Source organism: Cricetulus griseus, chromosome 2 (assembly GCF_003668045.3).
Source record: "Cricetulus griseus strain 17A/GY chromosome 2, alternate assembly CriGri-PICRH-1.0, whole genome shotgun sequence".
Taxonomy (NCBI): Eukaryota; Metazoa; Chordata; class Mammalia; order Rodentia; family Cricetidae; genus Cricetulus; species Cricetulus griseus.
Window position 1 is genome coordinate 83,463,530 of NC_048595.1, and position 17,937 is coordinate 83,481,466.

A 17,937-nucleotide genomic window follows, 5' to 3' on the forward strand; every position below is an offset into this window, starting at 1 on the left:
CGTAGTTGCCCAACGTCGGCTGGCGTCGAGGGGCGTGGCCTCATAGAGCGTCTCCACAAGCTCGCGGGAGAAGAGGCGTGTGGGAAGAGAGGCTCAGAGCAGCCTGGGAAGTGTAGTTCGGGCAGGACAGCAATGGCTTCATGGTGGGAGTTGAGGTTCTGGGAAGCTGCAGAGGCCTGAAAAGAGGTAGGTTCGTGGATCTCGACTGTAATCATGAGCGAACCGAGGGTCTCTGCTCTCCTTCGGGAGACCTTCCGTCATCTCGCAGCCGAGGGCTGTGTTGCCATGGAAATCTCTCCCTAGACTAGTGCAGCTTAGGAGCTGGGAAAGCGGACTGTTGTCCACGTCGGCACGGAAGTCTTCCCGGGGGCCCCTCGTAACTGCGTGGCTTCGCAGTGACTTTGGGCTTCAAGAAGACATTAAACTCGAAGAGTCTTCTAGGACTAAAATAAAGACGTGGCGGGGGAGCTGCGGCCTACTTTGTTGTTGGGTTACTTGTCTACAACCGTATTCTTTGTATGTGGTCTTTGAGATAAAGGGGCCAGGGAGGCGCCAGGGAGAGTGCATACCAGCAGCTCTCGCTCCACTGATGCTAGGCCATCGGAGATAAGGTTTTCTTTTTATCCTTACATGAAGATTGTGGGGATTGCCAAAATATTCGTGTTTGCTGAACTGGACAGACTCACTCCCACTCTTAAGCCTCTTCCCCAAACAAATGCAATCATAGGGACACTTTCTCTTCGAATGCTTTGCTTACTAAATGCTAAATTATGCGCAAGGAGCATATTCTATTTTAGTCATTCAAGTCACGAGACAACAGAGTACATAAAATAAATAATTGTGAGAAATGAAGCTAACCCGTCGTTCTGGAGCCATAGTGTAGTAGGATTACTAAAGTAGCGGGTGGAGAGCAGTTCTTTTAACCCGCACTCAATATCGCCCTCTAGTGTTGAGGCTTTCAGTGTGTACACAAGTAGAAAACTTTTCTTCTAATTATTTCTTCCTTTTTCTTTGGAGCTGGATTCCTCTTCCATTTCTTTACTTAGGGATCTGGTAGAAGGTGGTAGCTGATTTAGAATAAAATAATTTGAAATGTCATGGGCCAGTGTTTTGTATTGATTATATCAACCCCTGGTTGTGCTAAGCCTCCTGAGAAAAAGATAAATGTTTCTTCATTTGTATACATCATAGTTTTTTGTCCCATACGACAGTAATTTATTTGTATGCACACTATAGCAGAACTTTCACTTAGATTGTTATCATTTAACTTTTTTTGGGGGTGAGGTGGGGGTTGAGACAAGGATTTTCCGTGGCTTTGGAGGCTGTCCTGGAACTAGCTCTTATAGACCAGGCTGGTCTCTAACTCACAGAGATCTGCCTGCCTCTGCCTCCCGAGAGCTGGGATTAAAGGCGTGCCCATCACCGCCCCTCGCCTTGTGAAGTTTTAAAACCTATTCCGTTCTTTAAAAATTGAGGTAAACAGTTTAGTTAACAATATGAGCCTCCGATAAAAGTTACATACAGAACATGATAGCCTGGAGGTGGTGGCGCATGTCTTTAATCCCAGTTCTCGCCTTTAATCACAGCTATCCGGAGGCAGAGGCAGGTGGACCTCTATGAGTTCAAGACCAGCTTGGTCTACAAGAGCTAGTTCCAGGGCAGCCTCCAAAGCCACAGAGAAACCCTGTCTCAAAAAAAAAGGAGCCTGTGCCAAGCCTGATGGTAGAAAGAGAAAACTGACTCCCAAAGGTTGTCCTCTGACCTCTATTCAGGGAGCTGTGTGCTCCCACCAACACCCAATAAAAATTAATTATATTTTTTTTCAAAAAGCAAACGTTTTTAAAGTTTTTAAAGAGAAAAAAAAATAATAGCAGAGTCTAGGACTCAGAAAAAGTTAGTTTCAGTTTTTCTATTTGGATAGCTTAGTATATCCCAAAACTTGTTGTCTGCTTATTATGGGTACTGTGGAGGACATAAAGATGATACCTTCCACGGGTACTTAGCTCCACTTAGTTTTTGTTCTGAAACAAACATGGGCTTTGGTAACACAAGCATTCATTTGCCATATGTATAAAATGATTTGAACTTCTGTGGCCTTATTGGTCTCTGTCTACCCTTCAAATTCACAAACACACCTTTTCCCATGGAGAATTGACATCCCTAGCTACTCCTCTGCAGCCTAGCCTGGGCTGAGCGTTCATGCAGGGCTCAGAGTTCCGATTTTATACTACATTATCATAGTCTCTGGTCTTGTCTGTTTTCTTCACAGGTTACAACAGTGACTTTAAACATCTCTAGGTCAGCACAGAAAGCATCTAATTAATGCATGATTTACCCATTTAGGACCTCATTAGATCGTGTGGACACTCCTGTGAATTGGTAAGTTTGGCTTTCATGAGATTTAAGCCATGGTTTTAACATCCAGGTATGGTCACAATCTCTGGTGATGTTTATAGAAAGCAGATTGAATGTATGGCTTGTCCACTTTCCCTAACTATGCTTAATTAAAGATGAGATAGTTAGCCATTTCCCCCTTTCCTTTGTGTGTATGTGACTGTGAGTGTGGTGTATATACTTTGAGGCCTGAGGATGTTTGCTGGGTGTCCTGCTCTGTCCCATTCTTCCTTATTCCTTGAGACAGGATCTCACACTGAATCCAGAGCCAGGCTGATCATCAGCAAACCCCAGCAATCTTCCGTACCTCCATAGCTCAGATCATAGGCCCCTATGAGATCATGCCCAACTTTTTTTTTTTTTTTTTTCTTGAGACAGGGTTTTTGTGTAGCCTTGGCTGTTTTGGAACATGCTGTGTAGACCAGGCTAGCCTTAAACTAAGAGATTTGCCTGTCTCTGTCTCACAAGTGATGGGATGAAAGGGGTGTGCCACCATTGTCTGGCTATGCTTTTTATGTGGGTGTCGGGCTTTGAACGCAGGTCCACATGCTTGGGCAAGAAGTGCTCTTACTTGCTCAATTATCTCCCCAACTTTCTTCCTTTGACTCTTGCCTGTTTTTTTTTTCTTCTTTTTTTTTTTTTTTGCTAGTGTATTTCTTTGGAGGTAATTGGAACACAAGATTAGGGTGATTGTTGGGGGTCATGCTTGGGAGCTCACAGCTGGAAGGGTCTTGAGACCTGAGTCTGGGGACCCAAGCTTGGTTTCTGACCTAAAACTCTGGACAGAGAATAGGTTCTGTGCTACTGTATCTGTAGTGTCCCCTAGGTTTGAATAAAGCATCTTAAAAAGTGTTAGAAAGAAAGAGAGAAAAAAAGAAAGACAGAAAGGAAAGAAAGATAGATTGCTGATTAGACTCTTTACTAGTACTTTGCTGAGTTTTGTTTTTAAAGATTTTATTTTTAAGTCTATGTATGTAGGTATGTGCACATGCTTTCAGGTATCCAAGGAGGGCATAGGCATCTGAAGCTGGAATTAAAGGCAATTATAAGCTGGGAATTGAACTTGTGTCTTCTGCAAGAGCAATATATGCTCTTAACCAAAGAACCATGTCTTTAGCCCCCAGCAATAAAGATGCTTAAAGATTTTGAAGTCTGCATGAAAGCTAAAAGAGTTAATGTCCCATTTATTTTATTGTTTGTGTTTATGAATTTATCTGTTTATAGCTTGCACCCGAAGTTTTTCCTCTCACCGTTTTTGATAGACCATAGCTCCCTGGGTCTGACTCCTACTGTGGATTTCAATATGCTGAGACGAAAACCAACTCGCCTGGAGCTCAAGCTCGATGACATTGAAGAGTTTGAGAGCATTCGAAAGGACTTGGAGGTAAGAATTCATTTTTGGATTCTTAGGGGATATTTCAGACAGTAATTACCTTTGGGACCTCAGACTCTACCAGCAGCTTATTTGAAATCTATTTGGGTGCTTTACAGGCATCTCAAAACAAAAATTAATTTCCTGTTATTATCATAGCAAAGAACTTGGTGGCCTGAAACAACAGAAAATGATCCTTTTTTGTTTGTTTGTTTTTTTGAGACAGGGTTTCTCTGTATTGTTTTGGAGGCTGTCCTGGAACTCACTCTGTAGACCAGGCTGGCCTTGAACTCACAGAGATCCACCTGCCTCCTGAGTGCTTGGATTAAAGGCGTGTGCCACCAACACCTGGTGAAAATGATCCTTTTACAGTTTTTTTTTTTTTTTTTTTTTTTTTTTTTTGTGACAGGGTTTCTCAGTAGCTATGGAGCCAGTTATGGAACTCACTCTGTAGACCAGGCTGGCCTTGAACTCACTGAGATCTGGCTGCCTCTCCCTCCTGAGTACTGGGACTAACGACATGTTAGTCCCACCACCGCCCGGCCAGTATTTTTTTTTTAACATTACTATTTTATTTATTAACCTCTTTCATATATTTTGATCATTTTTTCCCCAGCCCCAATTCCTCCTGTGTCCTTTCTACCTCCTTTCTTACTTAACTTTATGTTCTCTCTCTCTCTCTCTCAATAAAACAAATCCCCCAAATAAGAAACAAATAGTCCACAAAAATACCATTGAGTTCATTTTGTGTTGGCCAAGTAAGTACTCCCGGGCATGGAGTCTGCTCAGGAGTGTGGCTGATATATCTAGTGATACTGGAGACATTGGAGAAAACGGATTTTCACTTTGGCAGGAGTGTCACTTGCAGATGGCTTCTTGGTTAGGGGTGGGACCCTGTGTCTGTCTACTCCCTCAGTGCTGAGACCCTGTCTGGCTTGAACCTGTGCAGGTCTTGTGCGTGTTGCCACAGTCTCTGTGAGTGTATATGTGCATCAGTTCTGTTGTGTCTGGATGATGCTGTTTCCATGGAGTCGTCCTTCTTCACTCTGGCTCTTACCAGTCTTTCTGCCTCCTCTTCCATATAGATCCCTGAGCCTTGAGGGGAAGGGTTTGAGGAAGACATTCCATTTAGGACTGAGTGCTGCAAAGTCTTCCTCTCTCTCACATTGTCCAGTTGTGGGTCTCTGTGCTGATTCCCATCTAGTGCAAGAACAAGCTTCCCTGATGGGGCTGAGGAAGACACTGATCTGTGGGTATAACAGTATGTCATTAGGAATCATTTTATTTCTGTTTTCCTTTAGCAGAATGGTATTATGTTTCCCCATAGGTCTGTGGCCTATTTAGTCTCAGGTTTGTGCATGGTAGGCATACACTTTACAAAATGAGCAACATCACAGCCATTAGCATTTGTTATAACTTGGAGTTACCATTATTTCTCCCCTCATTGCTGGAGATTACCTAGGTCCTTGTGCATGTTAAACAAAGTGTTCCTACTGAACACTCACCCGATCCTTGCAATAATTTGGTTGTTTATTGTAAAATCTTTCACATTAGGAACTATGATTAAAGAAATCATATCCATTTTCTTTACCACTGAATTTCTGGAATCTAACCTGCAGTGGAGTACTGCTTATATTTTTTATTTTGTTTTTGTTTTTGTCGAGACAGGATCTGACTGTGTAGCCCTGGCTGGCTTGGAAACCATTATGTAGACCAGGCTGGCCTTGAACTTGAACATTTGCCTCTGTCTCCTGTGTAGTGGGGTTAAAGGCATATAATACCACACTTGACAGCTGTATATATTTCTAAATGTGACTTTGCCATACAATATTAGATATCCATTAATAAGAATAAATTATTCCATGACTTCAGGATGAAGTCCAAATTCCTAAGGGATAGGGGAATGTTCAGTATATATGTTTCTCTGATTGGTTGATGAATAAAACACTGATTGGCCAGTAGCTAGGCAGGAAGTATAGGTGGGGATGTGAGACAAGGATAATTCTGAGGAGAGGAAGGTGGAAAGAAGCAGAGAGAGGAAAAGAGAGAGAGAGAGAGAGAGAGAGAGAGAGAGGTGCCATGTAGTGACTGAAGGAGTAACATGCTGGATTATGGGTAAGCCACAGCCTCGTGGCAATTCATAGTTTAATAGATAAGAGTTAATAATTAAAAGAGAGCTAGCCCTCCAAAGCTACACAGAGAAACCCTGTCTTGAAAAACAAAGCAAACAAACAAAACAAAACAAAAGAACCAGAGAGCTAGCCAATAACAAGTCTGAGCCATCAGCCAAACAGTTTATAATTCATGTAAGTGGCAGTGTGTTTATTTGGGGCTGAAAGGTGGTGGGAACAGGCACAACAAAAACTTCTGGCTACACCTGAGTATGGTACATGAGGTCCTTTATGATCTGGTCCTTGCTCATCTCTCCACTTTATCTGCCAAGGTATCTTTTAATCTCAGTGCTGTGCACTCTGTGCCCTTTGCTTAATGTGCCTTATCCCTTCATCAGGCCAATCCCTCCTTATCTTGACTTGGTCCTGGCCAGCCCCCAGCTGGATTAAGTTCACCCACCACCCCATGTTGACCGCTTGCCAGGTGCCACCACTCTCAGTTTTAACTCTGTTGGTCTGTTTCCTTCAGCTGGGCCAGAAGCTCCTTGAAGGCAAGGATTAGTATATTAAACTCTGGACTCTTCACAGACCAGACAAGGGTTCCCTACAAGCCCATTTTCATTTGCTGTTCTAGGAGGTACTTTATTTACATGGCAGGGGACATTACATCTTGCATGTACCCAGCATGCAATTGGCTTTACATTATTCATATGAAGACTGACAACTTAGGTTTCTCTTGCCCTTCATTCCAGCAACTGTAATGCTCATAAAGTAACATCAGTTTTTTTGCTCTCTCTCTCTCTCTCTCTCTCTCTTTCTCTCTCTCTCTGTCTCTGTGTGTGTGTGTGTTGGTGGAAGTTTCTGTCCTGCCTACCTGTTCTCAAATAACTAACACAAAGGCTTAATATTAATAATAAATCTTGTCCGGTAGCTCAGGCTTGTTACTACCTAATTTACATTTAAATTAACTCATATTTCTTATTTATGCTTTGCCATATGGCTCATGGCTTATTACCTCATTTTCTATGTGTCCTGCTTCCTTGGGGGCTGGCTGACCCTTTTTCCTCACAGCATTCTGTTTGGCTGTCCCACCTACACTTTTTGCCTGGCTACTAGTCAATCAGGATGTTATTAAATCAAACGAGTGCCAAATCTTTACAGTGTAAGAGGGAGTATTCTACAGTGCGTGCATGTTTGTATGTGTGTGTGTGTGCGTGTGTGTGCGTGTGTGTGCGTGTGTGTGTGTGTGTGTGTGTGTGTGTGTGTGTGTGTGTGTGTGTGTGTGTCCTCATGCCATGGACATGTGGCAGCTGGAGCACTATGTGCAGAAGTTATTTCCCTTTTTTCACCATGTTTATTCCTGGGATTTAATTCAGACTCAGGCTTGGCAAGCAAGTACTTTTACTCACAGAGCTGTCTTGGCAGTCCAATTCTTTTTTTTTTTTTTGGTTTTTCGAGACAGGCTTTCTCTGTGTAGCTTTGGAGCCTATCCTGGCACTCGCTCTGGAGACCAGGCTGGCCTCGAACTCACAGAGATCCGCCTGCCTCTGCCTCCCAAGTGCTGGGATTAAAGGCGTGTGCCACCAATGCCCTGCCGGCAGTCCAATTCTTTTTTGCTTTTTAAGAATTCATAATGGAAGCCAGGTGGTGGTGGGGCATGCCTTTAATCCCAGCACTCAGAAGGCAGAGGCAGGTGAATCTCTGTGAATTCGAGGCCAGCCTGCACTGAGCGAGTTCCAGGACAGGCTCCAAAGCTATCGAAAAAAACAAAAAAAAAACAAAAAAAAAAAGGAAGATGGAAGGAAGGAAACAGAAAGGGTATGGGATAGGTAGGGTGTTAGTGGGGGCAGGGGAGGAGGGGAGGGAGAGGGAACTGGGATTGACATGTAAAACAATCTTGTTTCTAATTTAAATAAAAAATAGAAAAAAATAAAATGTAAATAAAATTAAAAAAAGTTCACCCCCAAATATCTTTATGAAAACTATTTCTAAGAAGCAAAGGAATCTCTGAAAATACTCAACTGGAATGAAATCATTTTAAAAGTTTCATGTTATGAACAACTACAGGCTATTCCAGAGGTGTAAATACCTTTAGTAAAAAAATTTAAATACCAAGGAGTAGAGATGGAAAGATGACTCACTTAGGAAAGAACACTTGCTGCTCTTGCAAACGACCCAGGTTCAGTTCCCAGCACCCACCTGGCAGGTCAAAACTATCTGTAGCTCCAGTTCCAAGAGTTCTGAGGCCTTCTTCTGGCCTCCATGGACACAGCACACACATGGTGAGGATATTTTTTTTTGCAGATTTTTTTTATTTGAATTAGAAGTAAGATTGTTTTACATGACATAAAGATTTTCTTTAAAAAGACCAGAGCTAGATATGACGACACAAACCTTTAATCCGAGCACTCAGAAGGCAGAGGCAGGGGGTCTTTGTAAATTCATGGCCAGCCTAGTCAACAGAGTGAGTTTTAGGTCAGCCAGGGCTACACAAACCCTGTCTTGAAAAATTGGGGAAAAAAAAAAAATCAGAGCAAATAAGAAGTGCACAATTACAATGTTAATTCTTGAGAGGCAGAGGTAGGGGAAGTTGGGACAGCCTGGGCTATTTATTTGAACCAGAGGAAGAGGGAAAGAGGAAAAGCCACTGTTTTCTACTGTGCTGTCGTGTCTTGTGTGCGTCCCATTGGGTCCGTTTGTGTCCCGTCCCCACCTCGTCCTCGTCCTGTCCCCATGTCCTGTCCGTGTCCCGCCCTCCCCACCAGTGCTGGGATTAAAGGTGTGCTGCACTGCCTGGCTCAGTGTAGTTCTTTGTAGTGTTGACTAGAGAGTAACAGGAAGTTCAATACACAAACAAGCACATACACAATTTTATTTATTATTATTGTTTATATGATGTGGTTAAGTGAGGGTGTTTGTCTTCCACAATGCATACGTAGAGGTCAGAGGACAACCTTTTGGAGTTGGTTCTCTCTTTCCACTGTGTTGAACAGGGTCTCTTCTTGCTTCTGTTGTGTACTTTGGGCTAGCTTGCCCATGAGTTTCTAGGCTGTCTCTGCCTCCTAATTTGGTCTTAGGAGTGCTGGGATCACAACTACCCACCACCACATCCAGTTTTATTATTTATTAAAAAAAAACAAGTAATGGGTTCTGGGGATTGAACTCAGATTGTCAGGTTTGTGCAGCCATCTTACTGTCCAAGTTCCTTATATTGCTATGTGAAAGGTAACTACAGGAAATTTCATATTGGGGCATTTTAGATTTTGGATTTTTAGCTTAGGGATGCTTGATCTCTATAGCCAATGCATAATTTTTCCAAAATCTGAAAAAAAAATCAACCTCAAATACTTTGGGTCCCAAGCATTTTGGAGAAGGGATTCTCAACCCAGCCTTATTTGATTGACTGTAATTCATTGATGCTGGGATTTGAGGAGTCACAGGTCACCAGTAGGTAGTGGAATTACCATCGTAATTTCAGTGATCAGAGCAGCTGAGCTGTGCTCCCAGTAAAAAACTGTAGATAGAGCATCTGTCATTTTTAGAGTTATAATCATCTAATGCCATCTTTATAATCCGGGAGTGGACTATAAAGTTATGGGAATCTGTACTCACTTGTGACTTACAGCAGGACTCCTTTTATGAAAGTCCTTAGTCCAGTTTCCAAATGGCTGTAAAGTCAGTCTGGTCTCCTACGGCCTGATTGCAGCCATTGCTGCCACTACAGGAAGATTAAGGACTGTGAATCAGAGGGACCAAAGTCTTGATTGGTTGAACTTTAATTGATCTGAGCATTGAAGATACAAATGAGAGTGTAAGAGAATGTTTGGAAAGTGGGGCTTACTCACAAATTGTCTGATCTTGAGAAAGCCCCAAACAAAATGTTCATGGACCATGGTATTGTTCAGATAAATCAGCGTTTGCTCATCCATGCAAGGTTGACAGGCAAAGAGCCCTGGAACCAAAGAGCCCTTTGTGGAGAAGATACATTGTGTACGTCAATAGTGAAGATTTTTGTTGGTGATAGTAAAAAATATTCAGAAGCAAGATTGAAAGTAGTGAAAACAGTGGAATAGAGTTGATTTGTCCTTATAACTTGTGCCAATTATCATACAGCTGACTCAGAAATAACACTGTTGATTGCATCATTTTGACATGGAAAAGGCCCTTTTTGAACAAGAGGGTATCCACTGGATAACAAGGAGGCCAGGGGCAGGGGTGGATCTGGTGACTTTTTTAGGTTGTGAAGAAAAGTTTGGAAGTGCTGAAGTAGCTTTAGTCATGGTGGCAACTTTGATAGAAGATAGTGCTACAGTGATGGAGGCTGTGACAGCACAGGTTGTTATGAAGCAGGCTGTGGTGGCTCTATAGATTTGTAAACAGGCTCAGGCTGTGGAACCTAGCGTAGATATGGTAGTGATTGAATGTATGGTAGGCTATAATGAAGGGAATTCGGCAATGGTATAAAGAATTACAGTGGTGGTGAGAACTATCATGGCTTTGGAAATTAGTCAAATCTAGACCTATGAAGTAAGTAAGCAGTTTTAGTGAAGGAAATGGTCACTTGTGGTGGTGGAAATGTGGCATAATTCTTGTTTCACCATGTAGGTCCCGCCGGCTTTGAACTTATAACAGTCCAGCAGCAGAATTCTAAACACAGCAGAGAAGGGCTTCCATTCTTAGGAAAGAGTTGTCAGGAAAGCTACAGGTTACTTAAGGACAGTCCAGCCAATGCCTGAAAGAAACTTTTTAGGAAAGCAGCCACAGCGGGAGTAACATCCATATCAGGAAGGTTTCTGCAGCAGAAGTAGGAAACCCTTCTTGTTCAGGAGATCCCTAGTCACAAGTGTAGCAACTGTTGATGCAGTGTAGTGCAGCTCGATTGACACCAAAGTCATCTATCTGTTGTAGATTTTCTTTTCATTGCATTAGGTTTATTGCTTGTTGAGTAGTGGTACCAAGAATAAAGAGGAAATTTTCTAAAAAATTCAAACCAAAACCAAAACCAAAACAGGCTGGGATATAGTTTGGTGGTAGAGTGCTTGTCTGCCATGCATGAGGCCTTGGGTTCAATCCTAGCATCATCAATAAACAAATAATTAATTTATAAAATTTAAAAGCCAGAAGGAAGCCCCCAAACTGAGACCTGCCCCAGGTAGCATCATCTCTTCTTGTGTTACCATAGTTATGTAGAACCAGTCAAGCTGTAGGCTTATTTTTTTCTTTTTTCTTTTGAGACAGGGTTTCTTTGTGTAACCACCCTGGCTGTCCTGGAACTCACTTTTTAGATCAGGCTGGACTCAAACTCCAGAGATTTACTTGCCTCTGTCTCCCATACTGCAGGGATTAAAGGCATGCGCCATCATGTCCAGCAAGGCTGTGGGTTTTTGGTGACTACTAGTCATGCCATTTTTCACTTGTTCTCATTAAAATTAGTTTCTTGAAACATCTTTTGTTGCCCCATATCTACTATGTCCAACTGCAGGTTCCTGCTGGGCCTTTGTATTGTACACTAAATTCCTCACCACCTTTTCTTTGTGTCTCTTTGGTATTGTAGACTTCCCCATTATAACTCTGAACTCACTATATATATAATATATATATAAATAGTCTCGTTGCCCATTGCATTCTAGACAGTGATATCCTGGAAGATAGAGTTACATCTTCTAAGGTTGCATGCCTATATCCTTCTTGTATCTGTTCTAAACTTGGGATATCAATTTGTTGTTTATTAGGCTCTAACTCTGCCCCTTACCCAATACCTAGCACATGGTAAATACTAGCTAAACATTTGTTAATAGGAAGAATGTTTTTCCTAATTTTTTTTTAATGTACTTTCAGACCCGTAAGAAGCAGAAGGAAGATGTGGAAGGTGTAGGAACCAGTGATGGAGAAGGGGCCGCAGGGCTCAGCAGCGACCCCAAGAGCCGGGAACAAATGATTAACGATCGAATTGGTTATAAACCCCAACCTAAGCCCAACAACCGCACATCTCAGTTTGGAAACTTTGAGTTTTAGAGATGGATTCTCTAGCATGCCAGACCTCTGGAATGGAATAAAATGATGGCAGAAATACAGAACAGATTTAGAGAATTAAGTGTGTACAACCAAGCAGAATGTTTTCTGTCTCCTGCAGGGAGAAATAATGTCTGCATGAAGTTACTGCTGTTCAACTTTTCTGATAAGATAGAAGCCAAATTCTGGCTTGTTTCTGGAAAATTGGACTGTGGAAAGCTTACCTGATTTTTGTTTTTTAAAAATAAATATATTTTTGGAAGAATGTGAGACATCCCTAAAGGTAGTAGCAATGAAGTCCCCAGCTCTGAGAGGTAATTGCCACCAAAGGTGATGTCATTGTCCTTGTCTTTACAAAATGACCCCAAACCTGGACACTTGCAGTTGATGCCCTGGACTTTCCCTTCACTTGTTTATTCAGTATTTGGTGACTGCTGACCATCCTGCGAGCAACAGAGATCCCAGATGAGTGTGCTCATAGCTGTAACCCAGCCCATGGAAGGCTGAGGTAGGAGTCTCATGAATTGGAGGCTAGTCTAGGCTACAGAGTGAAATCTTCTCTCAAAATGTTAAAAACCAAACCAAACCAAACCAAAACCAAAACCAAAAAAACCAACCAACCAAGACAAAACTTCTACCCTTATGGAGATTGGATTCTAATGAATAAAATGTCAGTCAAATCCATTTACAGAAAGGCTTTTTACAATGAGGGAAACACCGAGAATTTCTAACAGCATGAGGCACTTTAATTATTCTTCCCTTGGGACTTGTCTAAGAATTCTTGCAGCCGGAACCCATCTGAACTCTGGATACTTTTGCACCATGCCCCATTTTACCATAAAAATCCAGGGACAGAACCACCAGCTGTGGAAGCCAGAACATCTGAATCAAGTTTCAAAGAGACTGCGTAGCTGATCTTTACCCAGGCTTTTGGATAGTTTGTGAGTGATGTATATGGAAAGGTAGAAATAGAGGGAGATGTGTAGTTTCCTTTTTTTCTGCAAGCTTTTTTTATAAAACCTTTATTCCTGTTTTATTGATGATCCCTAAGTCCTGTTACCTTACTGTCTTAAAAAAACAATAAAAGCCAGACACATGCTGTAGATAGGGGACTCATATTATTGCAGCCTGCAAAGGCCTTACAGAAGGGCAAATAGAAAAAGATTCTGCCTGTATCAGTTCTTCTCCACTGCAACTCTCCAGTAGTTCTCACAGTTGTTTTCATGCCTCCTACATGACATGTCTTTTGTATTAACATGTCTGACATGCAAAGGGTTGTGTAAGACAGTGCTGAGTGATACATGCAGGGCACACCTTTCTGAGTTTGCAGAAGTGAAACCAGAGCTCAACCATGGACTGGTAGGTAGGAGATTTGAACCTGGGCAGTCTGCTTTCCAAGCCCATGCTTCTAAGTGGCCTGTGCTAAGTTGCTTTCTTAGTGTTCTTGGCTGAAAACTGTGTGTGTGCCGTGGGGAGAGAGGTTTCTAGTTTTAGGTTTCTTAGAATGTCCATACTGTCTTATTAACAGAATGAGACAATTATTCATAAGTAGACTAGGACTTACTGCAACTGCTGATCTTTTTTTTGGGCAAGACATTGTAATATGTTTCAATTTACATTCCTTAGGATCTATTCATTTCCAGATTATCAACATGTAAAGATATTGACCTTATTCAGAAGAGTGACTTTTCATTTTCCTGAAGTCTTCAGGGACAAAATAACTAGTAGATAGTAAAAATGTAACATGACTTGAATGTGCCTGTCTTGTATGGGGTACCTTATCCATATTGCCCTTAATTTAAAAGATGCTATTACTCCTTTGTGTGTGTGAGTGCACACCCTAGGCATGCTAGGGATTCAACCTAGAGCCTTAGAAAGGCACACTAGGCAAGCACTCAACCACTGAACTACACCCATAGCCATTTGTTTTTGCAACAGGGTTTCTCACTGTTTGAAGCCCAGGCCAGACACTGCTCAAGTTATGCCCATCTTCATCCCTCTCTGTCTCCATCTTCATAGCTGGTTCTGAGATCCCTGCTGCTAAAGGGAGACAGACATGCTGTGGAGCATCTTGAAACACAATACTCAGGTGCTGAGATTCTATTCTGTTTCCCTAGGAGACTTATAGACCAGGTTGTTACTCAGGCAACTACAGGGCTCCTGGTGGGGGCACATCTGCCACCTGTATGTGCCCTTCCTCCTCACTTCCCCTATATCCAGAGTGGTACATTCCTTTGGAATTCCTTCCCTTCTACCAGTCATCAAGAATCAGAGATAGCCTGACTGGTGCTGAGGCCCGAACTCTCAGACCCTGACATACTTCTGTCTATATTTTCATGGTGTTAATAACTCTTAATAATAATTCTTGCCCAAAAGGAAAATCCACCTGTGTTCCCCTGTACCCCCAAACTGAAGACCTTTCACTAGATAGTTCAGGTCTTTCCTCATGACCTTCCTGCCTCAGCCTGCCAAATACTGGAATGATAGGCATGTGTTACCACACTTGACTATCAACTGCCTTTTTATAAACAAGAAAACTAAGGCTTAGAGATGGTTAGAATAGTTTTTCCTAAGTGGTGGAGCCCAGATTTGAGCCCACTGTCCCCAAAGGCCACGTTTATCACAGCATACTGAGATTTCAGGAGTGATGACGAATGACTAGATGCACTATGGGGCCAGCAGGAAGACAACAGCAACACCTTGGCACTACCTCAGTGATGGGCAAAGTCCAGCAGTGAACTTCCTAGAAACCCAGTGCTCCTGCCTGGTGGCATGAATATAGAGATTATGAATTATGGATGCAAGAAAGGCAAAAGTTAGCTTTTGAACTCGACAATCCCTCCTATACTGAAAAACCTGCAGCTTTATGAAGACTCCATGTCCTATGCACAAGGTCATGCTGATCTGGCAGGCATTATCCCAGCTTTTTAAGTAGAGTAAGATGAAAGAAAGAAGGCCATGCCATCTAAGAGACTGACATTGTAGAGCCCATGATAATGGCGAATCTCCAGAGACTTCAAAGAGACCAGCTTATTTGGAGACTACTTTGTGTAGACAAGACATGCATAGAATCACAAAATCAAGATATTTATTTTGTTCTCTTGCACACAACACTTAAAACATTCCCATTGTAGCAATTCTGCTCTCTGGGAGCTTACAGTCTCAAACAGTCAACAGGAATGTAGACCCAGTGATTAAGGCATTACATCAAATGCAGACATCATTTAGATTAATCTTCTGAAGTGGCTGGAAAGGGCAGGCTCAAGATTAAATGATATAATGTACACCCTGCCTCAGTCTCCTGATTCTAGTAAGGAACCAAAGCCCACAATCTGAAAGGGAATTTGGGACAACCCTACCATAGTAGTGAAGAAACTTTGATGGATGCTGTGGAGGTTCCGTATGTGGCAATGGGCTGTTGAGTGTTCTTCTATCTCGGACTGGAGTTAGTACCTAGGATCTGTAACTCTGGGGGAGGTAATCCTTTACCCAGCTTTCTAGAAATTCTAATGGGGTGGCTGCTTTTTGAAACAAACTTAAAACCTCACTTGGTTTGTAAATACCAAGTTCTAATTGGTAAGATAATTATAGCCACAACATTGTTATGTCTACTGTATCAGAAAGCTGAGAGATTTTAAAAACTAAGCTGCTTGGGATAAAAGAAAGGGAAAAGTAGGCAGGGCTAAAGAAATTCAGACATAGTCTTCCCAGAGAAGAAAGGAGTTTAGATAAATGAAAAAGCTGGGTATTAAATTTCAAGAGCATAGGTCTTAAGCTTACCTTATACCCAAACTAACCACACCCTCTAGAAAGCTAGTCAAGGATCTCAAGTGCAGGCTTTGCAGTAGACTGCTTCTAACCTGAAACTACCCTGGAGAACCATGTCAAAGTGAGGTTTCTCTTGGTTCAGATTCACAGCACCTTGTCCTATTCTCACCTTACTGATAAGGTCCTGTTTCTGACAGTTCATGCTCTGTTTTTAGGGTGTTGGGGATTAAACAAGGCCTGGCATGTTTTAGATAAGTGATCCACATCTGAGCTGCATCTCAGCCCCTGGAAGGTGTTTTATGGCAGCTCATCTGGAGATCTCTAGAAAGCACCAGGGTCACCACTAAATGTGGTTTCTCTATTCCCCTGGGTTTATTATTCCTTGGCTTCTGAGATAACAGGACAGGCTATTTGCACCATAATGTTCGGCTCTGTCAGTACCTGTCATTCACTGTGCAGTGCTAAAAAAACCCAGCAGAACAAGATTGAAGTAGGAGAAAAGCAAAACTCTAAAGTTAATTTCTTAGATTTTTTAGCCTCTGTCCTGTAGGCTTATAACCTCTTCTTGGTTCAAAGCCACCAAAGTACACATTCCTTGTTCTCCAATGTTTAATTGGCACCCATAGAGAGAAAGTATAAACTTCAGAACCACAACACGGGGCCAACAAGATAGCAGGTTTGTTTCTTCTTCGCTGAGGCACAACTGGATCTAGCACCAAAGAGGGCAGGGTTTAACAGACCAGCATAGGAAGAATCACTTTAAAGAGGTAGTTTGGGAACAAGCTATGTAGACTAATGATTGACAGAACATCCAATGGGATTCTTCATTGAGAAAAAGGTTTTGGCCACTGTGATCTATGTAAATCCCTATAAATAATAAAGGTGGTCAAGCAGAGGATGGGAACCTACATAGACACACTTAGAAAAATTTGGCTCTTAGCAGACTGCCCCATGTCTCTCCAAACAGAAAGTTGGGTTTTTGCACTTCTGGCCTTTGACTGGCTGACCTGCACTGTAGATCAAAGGTCTCTTGGCCTTCAAACTACTTCCAAGGAACCCCAGGTCTTTATAAGTCAGGACTAGAGACTTTATATATGCTAAGTGTACTTTGGCTATAGTCCCACAAGAGAGAGGAGAGATAGAGAGATAGAGAGATAGAGAGAGAGAGTGCATATTTGGAGCTAAATGTTTGTGGAATGAGTTAAGTATTGACCAGCATGTAGCTGTGACATATGCCTAAGACATACCATCTACTGACAAGCAATTCAGAGTCTCAGGCCCGACACCATGTAGCCCCACCCTCTGTTCCTTTCCAGGTGCAACTTTGCTATTTTAATGTTGACTTAGGGTAATCTGACTGTCACTAGAAACATCACCTAGGAACTTAGAAATGCTAAATTTGGTGACTCTAGAGTTGAGGTCCACCAAGTAGTGCCTCAACAAGCCCTATGGGTGATTCTGAAACACTCTAAGTTTGAAAATCATTGGTTTTGAGGAACACACACAAAAACAATAATAGGAAAAAAAAAACACAAACCCTTGCTTTGTTCAGTTGGGACAAACCAAAGTACTGAGTCAAAGTAAAATGCCAATGGTTTTATTTAACAATCCCTATTTCTATTGTCTCAAATTGATTGTCTTGTTTTTGTATTGATTGGTAAGTTCATTTCTAATCAAAGTGTTAAGTGGGAACACAAGTTGATGAGAGAGCAAGAATACATACTCCACAAACTCTAGGCCTATATTTAGTCCCTAACCACTCTCCACACACTACTAGTATTTTGATGTAACACATCACACCTAAAGAAAGGCACAATATGTTTCCCACTCACTGAGTTAAGACTGGAGCTTATTTTCTAGTGTGAAATTTAAGTTTCAGGTTGGGTGAGATGTTCCTAATTACCATCAATCCTGTTTGAAGTTAAAATCCCTTTCTATCACTGACCCCGAATCCCACCCACCAAATACACATATTAAATCTGTTTAAAACAAAAATGTCCAGACCCCCCCCCAAAAAAAAACCCAGAAAAATAAAAAGAAGCAGATAACCAAGTCATTAACTAGGAAGCTACCTGGATTAGACAAGGCTCAGGATTATGAGGGAGAAGACATCTCACAGGTGGCTTCTCAAGAGAAATGTCAATTTCATCTTAATAGAAATACCACTACTCAGAGACTGTCAACTAAGCCCCTATTCAGTAGGTGTGTGTGCATAAAGAGACAGGAGAAAGAAGGGATGATTGGAGAGGGAATCATATCTTCCGGTCCCAAGATGCTTCC

General features: G+C 42.0%; 1 protein-coding gene across 2 annotated transcripts; it reads left to right on the top strand.

Annotated features, from left to right (window-relative positions):
- The first annotated feature begins 42 nt into the window (after positions 1 to 42).
- Cdc26 (cell division cycle 26) lies at positions 43 to 12,994 on the top strand. Of its 2 annotated transcripts, XM_027400332.2 has the most exons (4): positions 43 to 186; positions 2,270 to 2,379; positions 3,619 to 3,778; positions 11,716 to 12,994. In XM_027400332.2, exons 2-4 carry the CDS (start codon positions 2,327 to 2,329, stop codon positions 11,890 to 11,892), a joined length of 390 nt encoding a protein of 129 aa, XP_027256133.1. In that variant the 5' UTR covers positions 43 to 186; positions 2,270 to 2,326; the 3' UTR covers positions 11,893 to 12,994. The 2 variants fall into 2 exon arrangements, with proteins under 2 accessions (XP_027256133.1, XP_027256134.1); XM_027400333.1 differs by lacking the exon at positions 43 to 186 and having other exon boundaries at positions 3,657 to 3,778.
- Positions 12,995 to 17,937: the final 4,943 nt, after the last annotated feature.

What these genes read in the sequence shown, in the direction of transcription:
- Cdc26 (XM_027400332.2), top strand. Translation starts at nt 2,327, where the DNA reads ATGATTTACCCATTTAGGACCTCATTAGATCGTGTGGACACTCCTGTG. An exon ending in GTGGACACTCCTGTGAATTG is followed by an intron (nt 2,380 to 3,618) that starts GTAAGTTTGGCT and finishes ATCTGTTTATAG; the next exon opens with CTTGCACCCGAAGTTTTTCC. An exon ending in GCATTCGAAAGGACTTGGAG is followed by an intron (nt 3,779 to 11,715) that starts GTAAGAATTCAT and finishes ATGTACTTTCAG; the next exon opens with ACCCGTAAGAAGCAGAAGGA.